The sequence below is a fragment of the Scomber japonicus genome, chromosome 16 (genome assembly GCF_027409825.1).
Source record: "Scomber japonicus isolate fScoJap1 chromosome 16, fScoJap1.pri, whole genome shotgun sequence".
NCBI classification, from domain to species: domain Eukaryota; kingdom Metazoa; phylum Chordata; class Actinopteri; order Scombriformes; family Scombridae; genus Scomber; species Scomber japonicus.
Window position 1 is genome coordinate 15,980,710 of NC_070593.1, and position 24,182 is coordinate 16,004,891.

General features: G+C 40.6%; 1 protein-coding gene across 1 annotated transcript in view; it reads left to right on the plus strand.

The window, feature by feature from the left end:
• The first annotated feature begins 2,911 nt into the window (after positions 1–2,911).
• asap2a (ArfGAP with SH3 domain, ankyrin repeat and PH domain 2a) overlaps positions 2,912–24,182 on the plus strand; it is a 56,049-nt gene continuing 34,778 nt past the window's right edge. The window contains exons 1-2 of the mRNA XM_053335343.1: positions 2,912–3,125; positions 22,730–22,802. Coding sequence (XP_053191318.1) covers positions 3,000–3,125; positions 22,730–22,802 — 199 coding nt within the window. The 5' untranslated portion in view covers positions 2,912–2,999. The remainder of the gene's footprint in view (positions 3,126–22,729; positions 22,803–24,182) is intronic.

Consider the following 24,182-nt stretch of genomic DNA (forward strand, 5'->3'; position numbering starts at 1 on the left):
TTACTTTCATGTTAACTCTGGAGCACACACAGATAAAAAGTTGACTGCACTGTGTTAATTACTGATCTAATTAGCGGTTTTATCCAGTACATTATGATTGCACACTACTGGGCCTCATTACCAGCATCAGTTTTGATTTAATTACAGAAGTTTGGATCCATTTCCTGTCTTTATCAGAGGCATAACAAACAACACAGGGATTTTGACCATATGCAAAAATAACTCCTTACAACACAGAAGACTATATTATAAACAGTATAGTACAGTGATGTATGCATGATGAAGAGGCAGTAGTTTTGTGCTGTTGTGTTGTGTAAATGAGTAATGAATTCAGGAGATGCAGATAACGAGCTCTTTGAACATTTGACATTACCTAGGGGACAGCAGAAGGGTGAAAAGGAGGATTTTCCAGGCGTGAAAAGCATGTGCAGCTGGTAGCTGCACATCTGAAGATGAACCCTCATAGGAACACATATTCAGAGGTTTTTTGATATTAGTGTCAAAGAAGGGCTGTTGTTTCAGTTAAGTTTAGCTTGTATATTTTTGTATCTAGGAATACCCTCAACAGTGCTTCTCCCTATACATGATAAACCACATCCCTCCGTAATCAATTAAAATTTTTAAATTGATATTATAGCACAGGTATTGTTGTAAAAGATGAGAGAATATTCCCTTCTAGTACATTAAACTGCTGTCTTTAAATAATACTTGACTCTGGGTAAGTTTGAATGAAAAAAAGCACATAAACAACAACCAATGTCAACAAAAATCTACTGTCATTATGTCACTCTGAACTACACTGTGATGTAACTGTGTGACTGTCTAAGTAAGCTTGACAGAGCTGGTTGCTTCTCCTATCTCCACCTTAAGAAAGAAACTACTGGTGGTGCTGTCATTGAGATGCTGCTTTCAAATGCTGCTGGAAATATATGGTTTACAAAAAAATGTGGAGATAAATAACTGAACTGTGTGGAAAAATTTGAGGCATTTTACTTTGAAAGGTCATCTGTTAATCTGCATCTGTTTAATTTATCTAGTTTAATATCAGCATGGCAGCATCACATATACAATATGATTCTTCCTGACACCACAGTAGAGATTCAATCTGTGTGCCGACAGATTTTGGAAACAAAACAAAAGCAACAAATCAGTTACCATTAAGACAGAGTCTCTTTTGCCCCATTAAAAGCTCTTTGAATGCACAGAGAGTGCTGTCTACTCCATTACTTTTGTCTCAACAGATAAAAGATGTTCTCCTGGAGGATGTAACACCTAAACCATTTCGATACATATTTATGCACTAGAATCAATGTCTGCAATTACATGCACACAAGAAACCAGTGGAAAATTAGTGTGGTCAAGAACTTGATGGACTTATTTATTTGTATCACAAATTTTTATGGACTATAAAACCCCAGTTTACATGTAGCAGGTGTATTGTAAGTCATAAACATAACAATTTTGCCATAAGAGTGAACTACATATTGACAAACCATATATCATCTCAACTTAACTGAGACATTACAAAAAGAGAATATGAATGCTCTGTCAAGGTTTTATAAGCATGACCCAAAACATGTTAACTTTAAATTTCTCAATTTTCAGTGGTAAACTCCTATACATTTTATTATCCTAGCTGACAACATGTTGCTAGAGGCATCAAGCTAATAATGTACTGTTTGTTCCACATTATTAGCAGAATAAATGTAATTATAATTTAGAGATGTTAAATGGTTTTCCAATATGTTTTAAGATAAGATAGGACTTCTTTGACCCCCAGAGGGAACATTTGCATGTTATAACAGTGCAGGGAACAAAGACAGCAGATAAGGACAAGAGTAATAAATGCAAACATAATACAAAGTCAAGTAAATGTAATTAAATTGATATATTAATCAGCTATACATCATCTGTATATAACAAAGTGCTTCACACAATAAAACATTAACCCATTAATATACATTATAAACATTACAGTACTTAAATACTATAAACATGACCTCATTTGTGGATTGTAAAAATAAAAAGTGCAAAATGTATGCAGAAATACGAATTAAGAAGTAAGTAAGTTCTAGTAGGGGTAGCTATAGTTATATATGAGTGAAGAGATAAATACAAAATGTAAACAAAATATGCAGTAGTATTATCTAGGGCAGCTACTGTATATTCCTGTGTATTGTAGTCTGTGTGCAAAAGTCACTTTGTTTGCCTTTTTATTTAATACAAATGATTAAAAAAACATAAGAAACACCGATGTTATCTTTCTTTTGTATCATTAACTGAATAATTTTTACTGGTGAAATCGTTTTAAAAGCAGCGTTGAGGTCTTAAATGCCACATTAGAAATCACACTACTACGACTATTTAAAAGTTTACGAGGAGCACTTGAAGGCAGCATGAGTTCACGCCTTCCATGGACGCTGATTGGCTCCCAATTACCAGCCAATGTTTCTGATTGGCTGAATCCCTTCCATTGAATCCCCCTCCTCTACCTTTGTCAATTTCTTGCGCTCCCGTTGAAACGACTGGTTGTTGTTACCCGCCGGGGCTTGGGAGAAGGAGAAGAAGAAGGACAAGAAGAAGAAGAAGAAGTTCAACCCTGCTTCGTCAAGTCGGATATTTTGGGAACACGGAGAGAGGAAACCAGGCTCTGCCGAGGAAGCTTCACTTTCTCCTGTGAGGAGAGGGAGACCTGTGAAAACTGAATGGGAAGGGAGTAGTTTCGCAGAAAGGCAGGAGGGACATCCATCACCTTGTGGCGGTGTGAGCAACGCTGCGACTCCTCCAGCCGGCGTGCGACACCGCTGCACCGGATTGTACTGGCAGCAAACAAGGGAATGACATAAACACACCCAGAGATGGTTAACTCTCCACTGAAACCTTCAAAGACACTGCTGCTGTGAAGTTTTCTATTCTAAAAGTGTACTAGTGACGAGGAGGGGATTAAGAAAAGTACTTCTTCTGTTTTGTTTTTTTTTATATGAGAAAAGGGATTAATTATGCCGGACCAAATCACAGTTTCAGAGTTTGTGGCAGAGACGAATGAAGATTATAAATCGCCGACTGCCTCTAACTTCACCACCAGGATGTCCCACTGCAGGAATACTGTGACCGCTCTAGAGGAGGTGAGTGTGTTTGGTGGGACTGGGAATATAGTCCCCATTCCTATAAGTTACAAGGCAAACATTCACTATCACTAATTCGATTTAAATCAGAAAGGCAATCAGTTCTAGGACAATATTTACATATGGTTGGTAATAACTTTCATTGGGTAATAAAATAAAATGGGGTCTAAAAGCATCTTCTACTTAACTTTAAAGAGCTAACAGTCAGGTCCAGAATAGTAGGTCAGCTGTCTTCAAAGTGTATAGAAACTACTCTCCAGTTTCCACTACACCTCTTCCCATGTCTTATCTTCCATATTTATCTAACAACCCCACAAGGTCTTTTATTCCTGTGCTGGCACCATAGTGTAGCAGTTGAATTAGGTCTGTCCTTCTCTAAATGATGAGCCAGCAAGAGCAGGTGTAGCCAAGTCAGTGATATATATGTATATATAGAATTACATATATATATATGTATGTATTGTCCAAAAATCACAAACAGAAGATGTTCCATAGAGGGTTTTACTCTCTCTGTAGACCCTCAATTAAGATAAGAAAAAGAGGAAGAGCGTCAGGAAGGGCAACTGATGAGGGATTCCTCTTTCAGGACAGTCAGACGTGCAAAACATCTCATGAGTACAGAGCAGACAGAAACACTAATAGTGAAAGTACACCATAGAGAAATAAATAAGGTGTACAGTAAACAGTGGACAGTAAACAAAAAAGACAATCTACACTTCCCTAGTTTTTCCAGTTGTGGTTACTATGTGTGTTTTGGGTTAATTATCATTCCCACACTGATAGCAGGAAATGAATTACGCTGTTGCCCCAGTTTGCAGCTGCATGGCACTGTAATGTGGACAGAGAGCACTTTGTGTTCTTCCTTTAACTTGCAGGTCATCAGGAGGAAGGACACTTCCGCTTTGTTCCCTGTCAGCCCTCCGCAGCCTCCCCTCCCTCCCTCCCTCCCTCCGTTGTTATAGTTTCCCTACTTTGTGTGCTCCCTAGCAGAGCCTCGCCCTGCCTGATGGTAAAAATAGAATTTCCCACATGAGCATGGCAGTGTGTATGTGTGTTAGTGTGTCTCTGCTTTATAAGTTGGAGTACGTTTGTAAGACATTAGGTGATGTGAAGGGGGTGGTGGGGAGGGTGGATCTTCTCCTCCTGACTTTGCAGAGGAAAAGTTCTCCTTGTCATCCAAATGGAGCCTTGACAGAAGATTTTGTGCCAAATACCCCCTTTTTTTAATTTGCAAAAACACACGTCTGGATGTGTAAGATGTGCAGTGATGAGATGAGTCGTTGGCTTCTAATGTCAGTTTTACTCAACTAATCCACACCTGGGCTAAGTGTCAACTTTGCCTTAAGCTCCCTGATCCTCCCCTTTGGTGAGGGTTGTGGCTTTATTTTTAACCTGTGTTTATGGAGGACTGAGCCAGCCAGCCAGCCAGCCAGACAGACATACACCTGCTCAGCCTGGCAGGTGCTTCAGTTTAGCACCAGACACCTCGCTACACACTGTTTCATTCAAACAATTCCCGATGCTGGTGGTTTTAAAATGGGAATTAATCTGCTTTTGGGAATGAGTTCAGCATCTCGTAGAGTGGAATGTGCATGTAGGAGTGTGCAATGTAGGAGTAAGCAAATAAATGTGTATATTTTACTGTTTTTAAATAGCAGGTCAGCAGTAATTGCTGGCCTGTGAAGTTGAATTGTCGGGTTGAGAATCTAATTCAGCAACTATGTTAGGAGAAGTTTTGCTGTTGAAGCTGCTGAATTGTTGTTCCAGAGATGTGGAGTAGCGTGTTGTTGTTTCACGTTGACCTCCCAGCACTCTGGCTCAGGGAACACAAGGCCTTATTGTTGGCACAACAAGACCTCACTCACTTTGGTCTGTTTGACTAATTAAACACTGCAATGGACGCGGAACACTTCCACTTATTGTCCGTCGGCCTGCCTGGAATCTCAAACATACACACAAACATAAACACATTAACATGTACACACACGGTATTCACAAGCGTGCATATTTTAAAGTTAATTTTTGTTTTGTTTATGTTGGTCTAGACATTTCCTAAACTAAAGTCACTTTTAAAATCTGATTTCACCCTTGAGTATCATAATACGCCCACATGCTGTATATTCATGAACACCAAATGAAAATAAGAACATCAGACTGTGCTGTCTTCGGCACTGTGCTGAGTTTAAAGCTTTGTGCTGATTCTGGCCTCCTGGAGATCAGCAGTTTGTTGTGTACTGTAAGTACTCTCTTTTTAGTTTTTACCCTTGATCAGACAGCTGAGGACAGTCCGATCGCAGCAGCACACTGTTCTGTAATGCTACAGTGGGCTGATGTATCATTTAACAAGATGCCTTCTGTTTTGTGAAGTGGCACCTGTGAATTTTGATAGTGAGCTCTCTTTTGTTGCTGGCTACAACCATGTGGGGTCCTACTTAACATATTGTGTATATGAAGATGCTATCAGTTATTAAAAATGTGTATTATAAACATTTTTGATATAGTGTTTGAATAAAGGGAATTAGTGCCTTGTACCCTATTTTGGATGTGCAATGTTGCTGTTATAGTAGTCTGGTGGTGCATTGTTACATTTGTAAAGCAAATCCTACAATTAACCTCAAATGCATGTGTTCAGGCTTTTGTGTGCGTAACTTCTTGGCAACAGAGATGAATTTGCTAGGAAAATATTGTGATTAATGTTAATGTCAGTCCTGTTACCAATAAGAATAGAGAAGTAATCACTGAGAGTACACTAACCTGTGTACTGTGTGTCACATATCAGATCCAAAACACGTTAACCTAACCCTAACCCAACCACAAGTCTAATGCTGATTAGTATACTGCAGTAGATATGTTCTTACACAAACACAGCATGACTTTCATTGCAGTCTATAGTGCAGCTTTAATAAATAATGTAGAAGTGAAGAGCTTACTACATGATGGGGGGAAAAATATGTTCTCATTAGCTGTATCATTTATTTATTGTGCAAAAATCATTAATTTCCGGTCACATTCCTGGCATGTATTGTAATATGTTTTGATTACTCTAAAATCTAAGTGAACTTTATTTATACAGTGCCTTTCATTCCAGGGCAGATTTCATGTGCTTTCACATAAATAAGAAGAACACACAGTGAATACAAATACACATGAACACAATAAACCTAATCAAATGTGCTGGAAAACAGGAGGGTTTTCAGTCTACATCAAAACGCTGTTAATGTTGTAGCACAAATGGCACAATGAACTGTTAAGAGAAATATGGCAAATCAGCAGTGCCATCATTAGTGATTGTTTAGGCTGTTAATAGGTCTTTCCAGTAAAGCTTTTTCTCATTCCCTTATGCTTCTCCTTCATACCATCTTATCTCGTTTGCATGAAACGGAGCACATCTAATGTTCTGTGTTTCTATATCGAGGTTCCACTTGTGCAGAATAGCTGCAGCACTTACTCTGTTACTTTCTTAGAAATCCTTTTAAAGCAGACCTTGTGTCTCGTTGTTTACAGGAAGCCTTTAACCTATTAAACTCCTTCAAGGAGACCGGCGTCCTCGGCCGACATTACTGTGTTACAGAGGCTGTAGCTGAGTTTTAACGCTAGAGATTCATTCTGGTATCCTATGAAACTAGAGGACCTAAAGCATCTGTTGGTACCAAACATGTCATGCTAATTTGTCAGGAAGGGGGTTAATAATGCTCCAAAGTTAGGCTAAATTGTTAGGTGAGGGCCCATTTTGACCACTCAGCCCAAGAATGGAAATGTGTCCATTGGTACCCACAAGTCTCCCATTTACAGCCATGCCCACTTTATGCTAATCCCACGTAGCTTTTTTTGTATGTAGTATAAATTAGTTATTTTTACCCATTCTAAAAATGGTATATTTGATTTTTTTCTACAAACTTGGAACTGCATGAATTGGAATTGGGTATGCCTGGAAAGCTGAGACTCTTGTGGCTTCGGTAAGCCCAATTGTATTCATGTGCGATGATGTTAGTTCACATTGTAGCCATTTCATTGTGGTGAGAACATTATTTTGAAACTTGACCTCACTGTATAAAATGACCTATTGTGACCTCTAAGATAATCACAGCCTCACCAAACTTTACAGTCACAAACTAAAGACCTCGGGCATAGGTCTGTGGTGTTCCTCAAAGTCTTTGTTTCTTAAAGTGGTATTTTGGCGGGACTTTTGTGCATTGTTATCATTTGTCAAGTGGTCAAAATGGGTTAAATCCGTACCAAATCGGTGCGCAGGTGGTCGAGTGGTTAACAGCGCATGCCACGTACGCAGCGGACCCCGGTTCAAGTCCCGGCCAACAGACCTTTGCTGCATGTTACACCCCCCCCCCCTCCCGTGATTTCCTATCTCATTACTGTCAATAAAGGTGTCAATGTCAGCTTTCAGATCATGTATAGTATAGCATACTGTTGACCTGCTATGTCCTCCTGAAAATACCCAACTCCTTTAAAAAAAAGACAGAAAAGGGTCTATGGTAGGGTTGGGCGTGGGAGAAAAGGCTATACACATTAACAGGATAGGACACTCAAGTACCCAGAGGCTTTACGTTAATGGGTGAGCAATACTGTGCAATTATTTCTTCTTAAACTTTATTATATCTGACACAAATCTTAATTAGACTAGTAGTCTTAAACTGCTGGCTATTAGAGGGCATTCAGAGAGCTTGTGTAAGCGTGTGTATGCATGTGTGAGTGTGTGTGTATGTTGGTAAAACCACAGCAATAAAAACCTGTTTATCCAGAAAGAGGATGTTAAGCTTTGTGTCATTACCCTCCCTTTGTGCTCCTGTGAAGCAGATCTTTTCTTCCTCCACACTAGTGTCGACTTTCCTCTGGGAAGACCACAGTCAACACATTTTCAGAAATAAGAACTCCATGATATGGATTTCCCCTCAGAGTTTCATTCAAAATGTGTAGAGTGGCCAACCGCCCCCCCCCCCCCCCTCTTAATTTCTGTTTTTACAGTGTTTTCATGAGGTAAACCACATTAACACAAAGCCTATTGTGTACTCAACTTTCTGTGTCAAAAACATGATCTTGCAAGCTCCATTTGAAGGAGGCATTAGCCCCGAGGGCTGAGCTGACCTCTGTGTTAAGTATCGATTTCTGTGAAAATGCCTCAGTGCTTTTGTCTCACCCATGGAAAACCCACGAGGACGTCTGCGGGATGTCTGTCTGAGGCCAGAGCTGGCACACATTTTACTTGTCTTGCTGCTATTTTTCACCTGTGACTGTTTTTATGCTCCAGTTACTGAATCTTGCCAGGCAGAAGGAGACTCCAGAAATGATTCAATCAATAACATTCTCTCCTTGAACAAATCTCAAGTGCATCAACTTCTAGCTCAGGCAGGTATGTTTGTGTAATATTGCAGTGTTGCACTTACTGAGGAGTTGTGGCTGGCATTTAAAGCTTTAATGGATTACTAATTCTCTTGCAGAGTGGATCCGTTATTAGGATCACTGTGTATTACATCAACAGCCGGCTCTAAACGTCGACTGCATACAATGGGTATGAAACGGACCTGACTCATACAGTAGACTGCAAAAGACTGCTGAGTATTTCAGTTTGTGGATGTAAAACAAGCATCACTATTTGACATTCAAGATCTGCTCACAGTTTAGACAGAAACACATTATGATTCATGAAATTTACAGCTGCTTTGTAATTTACGATGAGTTGCTTGACAGGTAGAGTTCCTGCTTGTTACGCTGTCTGGGACATTCAGTGTATTTATTTGTAATCTATATGACAAGTGCTGTATAAATAAAGTTTGTTTGATTAATATACAAATATCCTCCAGTTGCTCCTGACCCTCTACACCACACTTGATGTCCTTGGTCAGTCTCGCATAACATAAACTAATGCCGCATACTGCAGCATTCATAGCTTAATCTCATCATCCCTAGACAAGTCTTTATACAAATACTTAAATACAAATACAAATACAGTTCATCACAAAACAAACTTGTAGAACCTACTTGACTTGAGTTTATCGTGAATCCCTTTTTAGGTCTATGAAAAGAGAGTTTCACAAATTGATCCCTTAAAGAGACAGATGCCTCTTCAAAGGAGGTTTTACCAAAGGGCATGGTTAAGTATTTATGCATTAAAATTTAGTAAAATTATCATGATTTAGTTTCCTGAGAACATGGCAGTGGTGGTGTCTTATTGGTTTACTATCCTAAGTTTTAATTGAATTATGTACCATCTTAAGAGACATGAATATTGTAAAAGCAATATGGGATTTTGTGTGTCACTTGAGTACAAATAACCATCCACAATACTCCAGTGATTGTAGGCCAGTATCTGAAGAGAGGCATGGCATATGTCTGCCCCTGCAGTATGTAGTGCCAGAAACACACCCACCCACTACGCCTCCCTCTCTGTCCCATATCCCTTTGTCCAGTTTATTCATTTTTCTCGGATGAATAACGGTTATTTATAGCCCAGTCAGCTTTTCATGGGCCATTGCTGGTGTTGAGGGGGTAGGCTGACTTGGTCCTGAAGGCTATCGTCATTAGTCTTCCATCTGGCTATTATTTCGTCCAACAGCCGCCCATCACACTGGCATGCCAGCTATGCACTGGTAAGGCACATTGCCTTGCTGCTTGATTTTGTCGAGAGATTACTGGGGAGTACCTCTGGGAATGGCGATGGTATTCACAGCATGCATAGGCAACTGTTGTCACTGGCTGTAAAGGCTTTACTAGCCCTCAGTCTGCTTCTCTCAGACTGTCCCTAGCATTCCTGATGTTGATGTACAACAAGATAATGAGGCTTGTAAAATGGCAAGTGGATTCTCATTGAATTTATTAGTTTAAAAAACAGTTGATGAGTGCCTGCTATGAGTGTTTCTCATCTCCTTATGAGACCTTTAAGCATAATCTCATGCCACCAATTGTTTTTGGGCACATGCTTTAACTTGACTCCAACTCTAACTTAACACATGATAATATCTTGTTCAATTTCCCGCTCACTCACTGGTTATTCTGCTTTATCTTTGCTAAACTGGTTGTTGCCGTACAAGACACTTGTCCTTCTCTACAACTGCTTTGTGCTGAAATGTCTCATTAAAAGTGCAATGATTTATGGCTGATGTGTTAACATCCAAAGGCAAGTGTGCTATCGTAACTCTTCTTCATGTGTCAGTCTGTCAGCTTGTGTTGATGCTAGAGTTGTTCCCGGGCCAACGAAAGGCCTGGCCCTCTTCAGCCCAGATTCCTCCCCCCATTCCTGGCATGGTTGGCGGGAACGGCTGTGGCCTGGCTGGGGGAAACAGCTGCCCCACGTGGAACAGGTGGCCTGGAGGAAAGTTTTAACAAGGCTTCAGACGGTAGGATTATCGATGCAGGGACAATCCACATCTAATAGCTTTAGAGACACAGGGTGGATCTACAAGCGCTCGCACACATGGCCTAAATGTGCAGTGTGGCTCAAGTGAGCAAACCAAACCCCCAGCCACTCTGGCCAGTCTTGAGTATACCACCTAAGAAGCTTAATGTTCCCTATAATTGAAAAGGGATTTCTGGCAGGATCAGCGCAGTCCTGGCTTCTGCCTTCAACCACACTCCATATCCCCTGTCCCCACTGTCCCTTGACTTTGCCTTACTGTAGTTAATGCGTCAGAGCAGGCCAAATACATTGAAGCAAAGCCAACTTCATTCATTCTTCCAAATCCTCAGTGAGAACTCTTGGTTTTTGTTGTAGATGAGTTTCCTTTATTTACCCGTACAAGGAGCTGTAGAATGATGCGTAAGTTCTTCGTCATTTTGGTCTTGCGTAAGGGTGCAGCTGAATATTATAGAGGGGCTAGTCTGGTTAAGCTTGGGACAAAGCTGAAGACTTACAAAAGACGGGACAGACCACCCATTAGGATTGTTTCCACCAAGTTGCTGAGATTTTTTGTTCGTTTTCGATTGTCAGAAAGGAGCATGAATCTTCCGACATTAAATACAAGAGAACACAACACACTGAATGACTGGTCAGTAACGCCTAGAGTTCTGGTGGAAAATCAACATGATCTTCTTGAATGACAGCTTTTTGGCACCGTGTACTTCCACGTGGCATTTATGTTGTAAGTGCCAAGATGAGACAGTAATTAGACGTTATTACATTTATAAGACTGTATTTATTTTGAAGATTTGTATTTTGTACAGTTCACTTTGCATCTTCTATGTGACCGCAGTGTTTCCTATGGGATCTTTGTTTGAAATGAGAGGTGTCTTTCGAGCCTCTAGGGTCGTGGGTTGTGGGTTGTGTTATCATCCAGAGACAGGCTCTATCAGGACCTCATTATAATGCAGCAGCCCTCCCTATGGATCTACCAGGGGCAAAGGTCATGGTCCTGTCCCAATCGATTCAAAGACATGATCTCGCTTATCTCCCCAATGGGATTTGACTGTTTAGATGTGATTCGATTTGTCACACTTTTGTACACCTCATTGTGTATGCGTGTATTGGGAGCTGGTAGTGAATTGATTACTTTTTGTGGAGCCTATTGGCCATTGTGAGGATTAGAGTTGTCAGAAATTAGGGTTGAAATTTTCAGTCTGGCATGAGGAAGGGGATTGAGGTTAAAGGGAACAGTGGCTGCTCGCTGTCTTGCACAGAAGCTATGGGGTTGGACACTTGGGGCACAGGGGGTAAAGGGGGACATAAAGCTCTTCTCATCCATCATATTGTCCAAGCCCAGATTGCCTGAGACGGCTCCTGTTGATTGCTATTGTTCCCAGACGAGCCTCGCCTCTTCATTAATGAACTCTACCATTGATTTGTAGTCGTAGCCACTTGGCTTCGGTTGGGGCCAGTGTGGGGTGGGAGGGGTGAATCCTCACAGTTGTGTTGTCCTGCTGTCACTTTCACTCAGAGCCGATCCAGACTTCTTCTCTGATGGTGGAACAGTTTAAAACAAACTCCTTAAAGGCTCTCGAGGGAGTTAAATCAAATTGGTTGTCTGGTGCTGCAATTATTTGAGTTAAGGCGTAATCTAACCCTGTATTGTGTAGTGCCAAAACAATTAGTCGATTGAAAGATTTGTTAATCGACAGAAATTTTGATATCCAGATAATTTATTAAGTAAAAACATCGGTGAGTTTGAAGTCCTCAGTTGTGGTGTTATGTGGATATTTGGTAGAACTGAAGTCACCTTTGGATCTTATGATGGCCGTTTTTCATTAATTAAACCAAATTGTTGATTGGTAGTCTGAAAAAATAATTGTGGTTTAATTCATATTGAAAATCCTAGTTTCAGTAAGAGTGTTGTCTTCCATTTGTAGAACAGGCAACATCTTGAAAGAGTTTAGTTTGAGTCCTCCTTTCTCTTTCTCTTTAGTGGAGTTTTCATGAAGAGACCTGGGTTTATGTCAAGTGAAACTCTTTTCAAGTCTTATGTTCCCAGCAGAGTTCAAAGTAACTTGTTTCACTGCAGCCCTTTCCAAGAGAAAGCAGGTAATTTTCCCTCTGTCTCTTTCTGGCATCATCATCCGAACCTCGTGGTAACTGTTGGGCATGTTGCCTCTGGCTCCACTTCTGCTCTGACACCATGAGGTCAACACATCTGACTATATGAAAGAGCCAAAGAGAAACTCCAAGGTGAAGTCAGTTTTTCCCCCTCAAAATGCAGCACATTTGGTCTCTATTTCCCAGCCCCTCCTTCAAACTAGTTTTTTATCAGCCTCCTGCTACTTTATAGACTTCATTAAATACTCTCCTCAAAGTTGGGCACACCATTTTAACAGGTTTAAACATGGTGCCATCAGGTCTACACTGACTTTTTTACCTGTAGTATTTCAGAGCCTGACAGATGTGATTATTTAAAGTGATGATCACGGTTGAAGAATTCAATTAATTGAAGAATTATTAACCTTAGAACACTAATTAACACTGCATTAAACTTAACACTTAGTTTTTTTTAGGTTTAATGCTTTGATAAGTCTGCTGCCAAGGGGCTTCCTCTGACCAGACACAAATAAAACCATTACTATTGAAGTATCTACACCACAACATGTGGAACAAGCAGCAGTGCAGCCGTCTGGGAAAAGCAAACGGAAACAAGTTCTGCCGTGGTCTCTCACCTAATATAATGTAAAACGCCCCGAACAACGCCTCAGCAGTTAAGATGAAAGTTTGTTTTCTCTAACACTTTAAGCGCTGCAGTTGATGTTGTCATCCCAGTGTGAGTTCTGGCAGTTTTTTGGTTAAGGCCCTGGACCAGTGCAGTTGTCTTTGTAGTGCTGACACTGAGGAGCTGTAAAGCACCAAGTGTCCCTGTGCTAAAATACCAAAAGGTAGAGGAGATGTTTGAATAACTTGCAGTCAGGCTGAGAAAGACCTGCTCAGAAACTGAACCACAGCATGTTTGAGATTCTACTTAAAACGGCGGGAGACACAATCAGCTTGCTAGCACTGAGACTTTAAGCTCATAATTCCCACAAGAGAAGTTTTTAATGTCGTTTTGGGTTCTCTCAGGTTTATGATCCGTCTCTGGTGGAAATTGGCTCACAGTGTAAGATTTCAGTAGCTTTGTGGTGCCATACACTACAGAGAGTGTGTGTGTGGGAGTGTGTGTGTGTGTGTTAATGAGCTTGTGTCTTATGACATAGTAAAAAAGCACTCTCCCTCTCCTCCTCCCTTTCTCTGCGTCCCACACTCCCACTGAACTTGCAGGCTGGAGTTTTCCATTCTGCCCTGGGGCAGGCTGACTACACACATCTCAGCTGTCTGAGAGAACAGAGCAACCCTGCAACCATGGCCTGTTAGCGGTCTGCTCGATGGAACCCACTTTATCCAAATATTGACTTTACTCACTCAGCATGGAGAGAAGTTGTGAATGAAACACTTTAAAGGGTGTTTTCAGATAGATTTTTTTTTCAGTGGATTTGTAGTTTTGGCACCACTGAATGGATTCAAAATCAAACCTGTACTTAAGTCTGTCTTATAGTGGAGCTACCGTAGTCTGACAGCTCAATAATGCAACAGTTTGTAATATATAAACTGCAGGGAATAGCTTGACTTGCTCAGAGATCTGGTTTCTCTTTAATGTCTGCAGGATAATTCCAGGCCCACAGGGTTGAACTGTATATTTGACATATGTTTTGAATGAGTCACAGCTTTTCCTCCGAGGATGTTGAGGTAGAAAGAAAGTGCCCTTCCTGTGTTTACTCTGACTGTGCCACATGTGGAGCTGCAGGCAGCAGCTCTGTGTCCGGCCTCAAGCTGACCAGCAGAAAATACACTGGACCAAATGACCACTTTAACGCCACACCTGCATAAAAGCTGACATGTCTCATTCTGTAAAGTAATGGATAAGAGTGCCTGCCAAGGATCTGTTGTTTTATTTATTTTTCTTGAGGCGAATTCTCCCCAGAGTGGTTTGAGAGGACCTGACAAAACCGTTGGCAGCCATAGAGGAGAGCAGAATTGTTCTGTATTGCACCAACTGTTCACACCAGCATTTCATTACAGCATTTCATGCTGGTATATTTGTCCTCCCTGTTAACACCCCACAGTGATGCCACGTGCTGCAAGAGGGAGGAGGTAGGGGTGGCTGGGCAACTACTGTGACAGTCCCAGTAGTGGATTGTCTTTATAGCTGACGTAGGCTTGAAACTAGTTCATATGAAGTGTCATTTAACCACATTTATTGGTAAAAGTGGTTATAATTGTTTTAAATGGCCAGAACTAGATGTTGAAGTGAAAAGCCTGCTGTCATAAGGAGGGGTGAGACTGAATTGTTTAAATAGGGAAAATTACCTACTCTGTTTTTATGTCCTCAAAAGCATTCATTATGTTGCACTTGTCTGTATTTCTGAAAAGTGATTAAAAAAGAGACATGGCCAAATTCTGTGTAAAATTTAGTAGTTTTAGGGCTGCAACTAACAACTATTTTCACTATCAATAAATCTGTCAATTTATTTTCTCGATTAGTTTGATCCATAAAATGTCAGAATTGTGAAAAATGAAGATCACTATTTCCCAAGGCCCAAGGTGACATTATCCAGTGCCTTATTTCCCAAACAACCCAAATATATACAGTTTACTATCACAGAGGACTGAAGAAACCAGAGAATATTTGAGAAGCTTGAACCAGAGAATTTGGACTTATTGTGGTTCATTTGGGTTTTTATGAAAATATCACAGCTCAATACTCATATTGTGAAGTGATGCTTATAACTAATGAACGTATATTGTAGATGTGAAAATCATGAGGAAAATATAGTAGGTCTGTGTTACTGAGAGATGCAGATTCACTTTTTTGCTGCTTCTCTAAACGGTAACCATGTTGCTGGAATAAATAGGATTAACATGATGTCAAGTCTTGCCCAGAATTTGCACATCAAAACCGGGTCTGCTTTGTTTCAGTATGTGTGAGCTATATAAGTGCTATCCCTTTTAACACACTCTTAGAAGTTTTAGTAGTTTTCTCTTTTCTGTGAAGTGAAGATTGCTTTCTTTTTTTTCTCCGTCTAACCTGTCCTCAATAAAACATGGATTAAAACAGACCAATGACATCACAGATAACGTACCCACACACGCAGGAAATAAATTGGATAATTACATCCCAGACTGCTGCCTTCTTATTGCCTGATTTCCAAAGTATGTGGCAGACTGTTTCCTCGCATGACTGTCGCAGGGGGAAGGCTTAAAGGGTTAGGCAAGGTTAGTAGACATGTTATGAAGCGACACTAGACATAACCCAGATGCGTGTGTGTGTGAGAGTGTGTGTGTGTGAGTGTGTCTGACTGAGATCTAAAGAAGTGTGGTGATGAAGACAGTAGTACTACAGACAGGCAGGATTGCTTGGATTGTTGTGTGGGACATGTATGTGCGTTGTATGATGATGGGACCTCTGAGCAAAGCGGGGCAGCGTCTTGCCGAGCAGACATGCTGTCTTCAGCAGATAGTTAAACAGCAGAAACAATGGGGCTGGGTCTCTGTCTTGTCTGTCAGTCACTCCAGCATGCAATCATCCAGGAATGTCTTTCTTCTTCAGACGGCGGACAAAAAGGAGGAGGCCGCCAGTTAAAACAGACTTATCCGCTGGACTCACTTTTGTTCTAGTCATTGCTGCTTAGCTTCATCGTCTTATGTTCGTCTGCGATGATCCTTCTGCTCACAGTAGTTCATATATTAGTCTCAATTCCATTTGTTATGTCTGTTTGTCACACAAGCATATTACAGTGTAAAATATTATTTTATAGGGCAACTAATCCAAAACAAATGGAATTGCCTCACTTTGTATCCATAATTTGCTTTGCATTCTTCCGGCATAGTGAAGGAATAACAAGACTTCAATATTTAATGTGAAGGACTCAGCAAGTTGACAATGGTTGCATTGTCAGAATACACGCTAACCCCCCTTTGCTAATATCTTCTCGTTGTTGTGGTTTTAAAGACTTTGCCAAACACTAGGCCAAACATGTTGGATTTATCAGTTCTGGTTTGGGTCCTTGTAGTCAAACTTTGTGCTTATGTAACAGAGCTTTGCTGCAGTCGGTGATCACCTATTGGGAGGATCTACTGTGCTTGTGCTGTTTTTGATTTTCCCAAAAGGTGGTTTCTGTTAACTGAGAGGCCAACAGCCTCAGACACGAAAATCCTTTGTAGCCATACTAGTAGTGTGGTTTTAGGGATGGCAGTGTCAGTCATTTATACTGCATATATATCTGGGCAACTATTGGGTAGATTGCCATGAAAATTGGTACAGACTTTTCATCTAGGTTCCCCATTTGATCAAAATGTAAGTTTGTCAATACTTTTTACTGAGTTTTGACCAAATATCTGCAAATGATAATGACATTACCATCGTCATCCATCAGCTGAGCATAGGCTGTAGTTTGTGTGATGTGCTATTTGACAAATGGTAGCATACTAACACGCTAAACTATCAGCATTGATATGTTAGCATTCTCTTTGCAAGCATGTTAACATGCTGACATTAGCATTTACAGTCCAGACTTGAGAGCTGCTAGCACGGTTGCAGACTCTTGGTTGGGAAGATTATGTGCTCCCTCACTGACCGTCATAGTGAATGAGTCGAATTTTCTCAACATTAATTCAGTTTACAGTATCTTATTTCTCTATCACCTCTGAACTCACATTAGACAGTATCTATCTGGACTGTACTCACAGAGCTCAGTAACCTGACACACGCTACTCTGCAACTCAGGAAATGCACGACCATGAGTGAATGGATCGCCGTGGAAACAACCCCGGTGACCTTGCCATGTTGTGATAGTCCTTGCAGATTGGCTTGCAGCAGATGGTGCCCGATTGTAATCACAATGATGATGATGGTGGTGGCAACGATGTTGTCACGCATTAAGACAAGGATTAGTTCAATTCAGTTTGGCTTCCTCCTCCTGCTCAGGCTGGTGCAGTTGGCGGGGCAGGGAGGGAGAAAAGAGTCTGTATTAGCTCCTATCAGGGGAAATGCTGACATTGCAGTAATGTCATATGAAGTGTGCTTGTGAAACAGCCTCAGACTCGGAGGCTGGCTCCATTGTGCGATGATTCAGCTCTGATCCTGCGTTGTTGAAAGGCTACACGGCAGCGGAATTCCCCTCTCGCTGTGTGAATAGATTTTGGGTTAAAACAGTCTAATTTTAGAGCGGCCTGTGCTACAAATACGAGGGCTCGCACAAAGGATGGCCTGGTACTCAGTGAAGAGTCATTTCTCTCAACCCCGGAGAGCACATCTGAGTGGAAATGTGTGAAAGTGATTGAAGAGGTGTTTGTGTGTGTGTGTGTGTGTGTGTGTGTACTTGTGAGAGTGTGAATGATTTAGGGCAGTGTGTTTGTTGTGTTCAGCTGGGATTGGTTTATTACCCTGCCTGCCTGTCCCCCTGCTCTTGTCTTGCCCCTTTCTCCGACAGACCACTCTTTGCAGATTGAAAGGGCCTACTGGAGCATGGTACTGCCCGAGTGTGTGTGTGTGTGTGTGTGTGTGTGTGTGTGTGTGTGTGTGTGTGTGTGTGTGTTCGTGTGAGAGAAAGGGAGGCCTTGGATCAATGGGAGCTGTGATGTCTGTGTCGATATGCATGTAAAGCTTCGGCTAGTCAAATTGATTCACAGGCTGATTACTGACGTTATATGGAGGTCAGTCAGGGGCTTAGATCTACCAATCTGCTAGCAGACGTCGACTTTTAGTCCCAATAAAGTGATGATAACTTTGAGGTTTGACTTCTAGGGCCTGATTTAATAAGATCCCAAATAGTGGGTACTTAAATAGCAGAAAGGTAGATCAGCTTGCACATTTTTTGCGGGTGATATCAAGTTTGCACACGTTTTTTCACACGCAAACCTTTAGTAAATCAGGCCCTTAGAGTGGCTATATCTCATCTGATGTTCTAAAGTGACATTTGTGGATGCAGATAAGATTTAATTATTATAGCTTTTCTCACACCACTTTTCAAACCCTGATTTTAGAAATGAAGTTTGTACACTTTGGATCGTAAAGCGTAAGTGTAACTGAATGTAAACCAGTGAAGAAGTGTATGTGGAAGTAGCCGTTACATTACACTGGAGCACAAAACAGAACTGCCATCTGACTGTGTTAATGCAGCATATGCACCAAAAGCTTTAGTCACAAAGTGAACAGATTGCTATAAATCTCTTGTCCATTTGGCTTGTCTTCCTCCACGAAAACATTCATGCTACTGCCAGAGAACCCAGCTGAGTTGAGTCTCCTCTTTCGTCATATATTTTGTCATCTTATTACACACTCTATTTTCACAATAATAATACATTTATTAAACTGCAGTGACACAGAAAGTAATTTATCTCCTTCTGTACTGTGTCAAACATGCCTCGACACAGTTTTGCACTTCTCTTTGCATATAATGAATTAAACCTACACAGGCGGTCTGATGTCTAATTGATTCGGTGCACCCCTCAGCTGTTAAACACTGTTACATACTTTGGACTTCAGTTGTTCACCCATGTTTGACCTCACATCGTGCACGCCAAAACACACTCACTACATCAAACAGCCAATAAAGAAATGGCAGCAGTTTCAAGAAATTTTTACGTCTCTGAGAGTTAATTGAAGTGATTCCCATAAAAATCTAGAGGTTTTTATGCACACACTAAAACTGTGAAGTGTCTGAACATAACTGATGTCTTCGGTTCAATAAACATGCTGACAAAAAGACAGGTTTTTAGAAGTAACTAAACCATTTTTCAATAATTATATTTAAACCTCAAGAATCATATACGAAACATCTCTTGTTTCAATCACTGTCGAGCTCCGGTGCCAGCATATCAAATTTAATGTTCAGACTTGAGCTCAAGGTGGTATCAGCTCTGCTAAGAAAACACATTTGAGTACCCTTCTCCAGTTACCTCTTTAAAAATATTTGGTGGTTGGACTGGTCTGGTGGTGTAGATGGAGTAGTGTCACTTTGTCTCTGGGTTTGTTTTGAACATGACATGTTAACACCATGCATGTACAGTACACTGTATGCCTGTGTGAGGTCTGAGTCTCTCTGAGCCAGACAGCTAATGAGATGATGGCATATGTAACCGATGAGTCATTTAACGGGAGATGAAGGAACCAAAACCGCAGCGCTGAGAGTGCTACATTTACTCAGAGGAACCAATAGCTTCTGGTCGGCTACTGTTAATTCGCACAGTTCCCCTGATAAAAAGACATCAGATTGTTTTTTTTTGTTTTTTTTGGTTGTACCAAATACTTTTGTCCGGAAGTTTACTTAGATTAAATGCAAAAGGTTTGTGTTTATTATTATAATATATATTAGTAGTTATTTGTAGTCTTACTTTTTGCCTGTCAGAGGTCAGGACTGAGTGATCACATCTCTACTACAATTTACTCTGCTTTTATTTTTCAGTGGAATAACAGATTTGTTGTCACTGTTAGGATTTTGCAGAGGAAATAGTTTGGTAGAAGCACACACTGCTGGCAAGATTTGATTTTAAACTACTGTGACACTGATCCATCACTACACTGACAGGAATTTGACATTTATTGTTACTGTCACACTTCTTTTTTTCTTTTGAGTTCATGCAGTGGCATGGATGGTGCCTATTTTGAAATTGATTTAGCAAAATATTTATTTTGGCATTTTATGCCTTTTATTTAAAAATGTACAGTAGAGATGTGACAAGAAGTGTGCTAGAGTGACATGTGACATAAGTCCCCAATCTGGATCAAATTGGAGGCTCTGATTACAGTGATACATCCTAACTATTAGGCCACCAGAGGACCCAACAAGGTTTTTTTTCTGCTGTTAAAGCTAAACAGATCATTATGAATCTGAAATGTGCCCAAAATATTATTCCCATCCAAATAAATCTTCCAGCATTCTCTCTTTGAAATGCAATCAAATTTAAAATGCGTGAACAAACTCACTCTTACCGTAAGCAGGAAATTCTTTCATTCTGTCTCCATAGATTACATTTTTTGCCTGCTTCTTCTTTTTTCTGTTCGTTTAAAGTTGTAAAGTTGAAGGACCTATTTCAGTTTGGAAGGTAAAAGTCTCATTCATTTATTATTTGATAGTTTAGGTGAGTCACAGATGGAGCACTCATATGGTTTATATTGGCATTAAACACATTTGGATGAATCATCAGTGCAAGAGATGAACAATTTCAACTACTGTGCCAGACTATCTGTTTTTTTATTTATAATATCACAAACACATAGACAGAAAAACACTATCTGCAGATTAAATCAATATTTTTTTATGGCGTCATCTGTGACAACAAAGTATTTTAATTGATACACTCACCGACTTCTCCATGACAACAGTGGCTAAGCATCATGGGTACTGTAGTATTTAGACCACTGTGCCAAAAATGAAAGATAAGTCAAGAATTCTCAGAAACTAAGTTGACATTATTAAAGCTGGTATTCAAATTCTAAAGATATATGATCTTTACATTATTTGGGAGAGTCCCATGTGTCTATTTGAACAATTTTTTTTGAACATTGAGGATATTGTTTTAAGAAAATCATGAAATGGAAATGCAGACACTCGCAGAACTAGTGTCCTCCCACACTTAACAGTTTTACACCCCAACGGACTGACTGGATTTCTTTCTTTACACTTGATACTGTAGATGGCCTTATCAACACCCGGCCACATCCAGACTGAAGAGTGAAAGAGCACATTGTCACTGCTTTTGTCTTTGCTGTGAGCCTGTGTATCTTTCTTTTATTCTGCCCGTCCTTCCACCAGCGGCACTATCTATATCATTTTCTTTCAAAGTCACTTCTGTCTCTGTTTCTCTGTTCCTTGTGTGCGTGCGTGTGTGTGTATGACCCTGAAAAAAACACTTTGAGCTGAGCACTTCTCCCACTTTGCAATAGCAAAATGGCTCATAGTTTGGATATTAATACAGCACTGATTTATGGTTTTAATTTTTTGTCGTCACATCTACTAATGTTGAAATGAAGAAAGTGTGTGTGGCCAGTATTGGATTGTGTATTGCAGGTGAATGGGGGCCATTGTGGGGGGATCTGATACTGTATGATACTGTCAGATGTGAAGCAGGACAGAGAAAAGTGGCGCCAGCTTTGGCCTGGTTGGGTACACATACTTAATTAAACCCCAAAAAACTAATATCCCCAAATCCCCCTCAGCTGAGAGACTCCCTCACTCGCCACTGGTACAGTGGTGCATTGTCTCAGCTGGACTCACTGTGTTTGTTCTGAGTGAGTCAAGGCTCAATGTATGTATAGGCCTATATGTGACTGTGTGTCTGTGTTTGTGTTTGTGTTTGGTTGTTCATAGATTTGTGTGTGTGTGTGTAGTAGCATAGGCTACTTTTGGGGACAAATTTCAGACTTTTAACTAATTAATTGGGGACTGCTTGTCTAATTGGGAACAAAAGCCATTTGCCAAATTGGGAAAATGATGATTTTTGGGTCAGCGGTTAAAATTAAGGTTAGGTTAGGCAAGTAGTAGTTATGGTTCAGATAAGTCTCTTGGAAAGTAATGTAAGTCTATGAAATGTCCCCAAAAGTGACCATGGTCTGATGTGTGTCTGTGTGTGTACACATCTCAGGAAATTTGTCTTTCATGTAGAGGACGTCAGATGCTCGCTGCACTTGTCCTACAAGCTGTTGTACTAATAAATACAAACTCATGCACACACACACACTAACACAATAACTGACTAGGGAGCTGAGATCTATTCTTAGCTTCGCCTTGAATAATGTATTACTTGCAGCAAGAGTGGATGGCATACACACACACATACACACAAAACACACACAGTACCCACCACATGCAGGCATGCATTAAGGGCGTGGACTAAAAAGCAGAAACACCAAACAGTGTAATTTAATTCAGTGCAGCTACAATACAAATGACCAGAGAGTTCAATCAACAGGGCTGTTTTATCAGAGTACATTAGTTCAGATATAGATTGTCTGCATACAGAGTGGAGCCCCTAAATCTTTCATTAGACAAAAATTTCATACAGGCTAAACAATGACCATCTCCAGCATGAAAAATATATTTACTCAAAAGTAATAATCTCCAATTTGAGCAACTGGTACATGAATAATCTGCCTTTCGCTCCCATTTCTCTTCTCACTCTTTTCTTCTGTGTCGGTTTGTTTCAGGCTCTAGATGTGGACCGCAGTGTTCTGTACAAGATGAAGAAGTCTGTGAAGGCCATCTACACGTCTGGTCTGGGTGAGTCCCCCTGTCGGTTAATGTCAGGATTATATTACTTGCTCATATTATCACACTCAGAATTTCACGTAGATTTCAAGCTTCAAGCAAAGGTTGGACAATGTGATGCTCTACTCCATTGCAATTTACTGCTGAGTTTTACCCAGAGCCTTGGTTTTGCTACAGTTGGTCACCTGTGGTTGGCCTGGTGATGTAAAACTATATAGAGATGGTTTTACTTATACTTATCATTTAAAATGTCTCCTGATGGATATCAAGAGAAAAACACTGGTAAAGTGAAAAATATGAGACTTTTTAAGACAGTGCATTCAGTTGTGGGATCTAATGATAAGCTTTTGCCTTTTTTGTCCTTTTTATATTTTCTTTTCATAGAAAATTAAAAAATCATTATTTGCCCCTCTAACACTTTGTTCCTTTAGTTTTGAGGCAGAGTGTGTGCGTGTGTGTGTACGTGTGCGTGTGTTTGTGTGTGTGTGTCATGCTCACTGTGGCTGGCTGTGCCAGTGTTGGGTGTTTCCAGCGTCTTTTGTTTAGCCTGCCTGACAGAACCCCGCTGAGAGAGAGAGACCTCTGAACAATGTGCTGAGCATGTCTTTTTCTGAACAGTGTGAGCTCTGTTCAGGCCAGAGGGACAGCTGTCTGATCCAGACCCTCAAAGGAACAGCTGGGGAGGGGTACACACACACACACACACACACACACACACACACACACACACACATATACACACACACACACACACACACACACACATGCACACACTCTGTGGGTGCTGAAGCATGGACGCGCTCATGTTCTCACTCCACTTCACTATTAAACATGCATTTACAAATATACATATTGCCTCCTCGTGGGTGCCAGACTCTGAGCCCCTGTGGTGTCTTCTGACATGAAAAGCTGATATTGTGTGTGTGTGTGTGTGTGTGTGTGTGTGTACAGTTGTACATGTTGAATATTAATCTGTTTAGCTTTCTGGAGATTTTCAGCTGCCAAAACCAATTTAATTACAGTCATTTGAATCTGTGTTTTTAATACAGCAGTTCGCACATTTGACATTTGCAAGGCGTGACAGCCATTTTAAAAATTGTCTTAATTATTGACAAGATCTGCTTAAGGTAAAAACTGGGATAATCCACTTTTTTGTCCCTGAATGAAGTTTTTCTATCGATGTTGACAATAGAAACATTGGAAATACCACTGGGAATGCTGTTATTTACAGTTTAGCCAAGAGAAGCTCACATGAACTAGGGTCACCTTTTGTTATCAACAAAGGAAGAGCTGTCCAGAGGCCTGTACTACGAAGCTGGATTTTCTCTGATCGAGGTAACTTCAGGGTTAACCCTGGGGTTTCCGTCCTACGACGCTGGTTCACTTCTTACC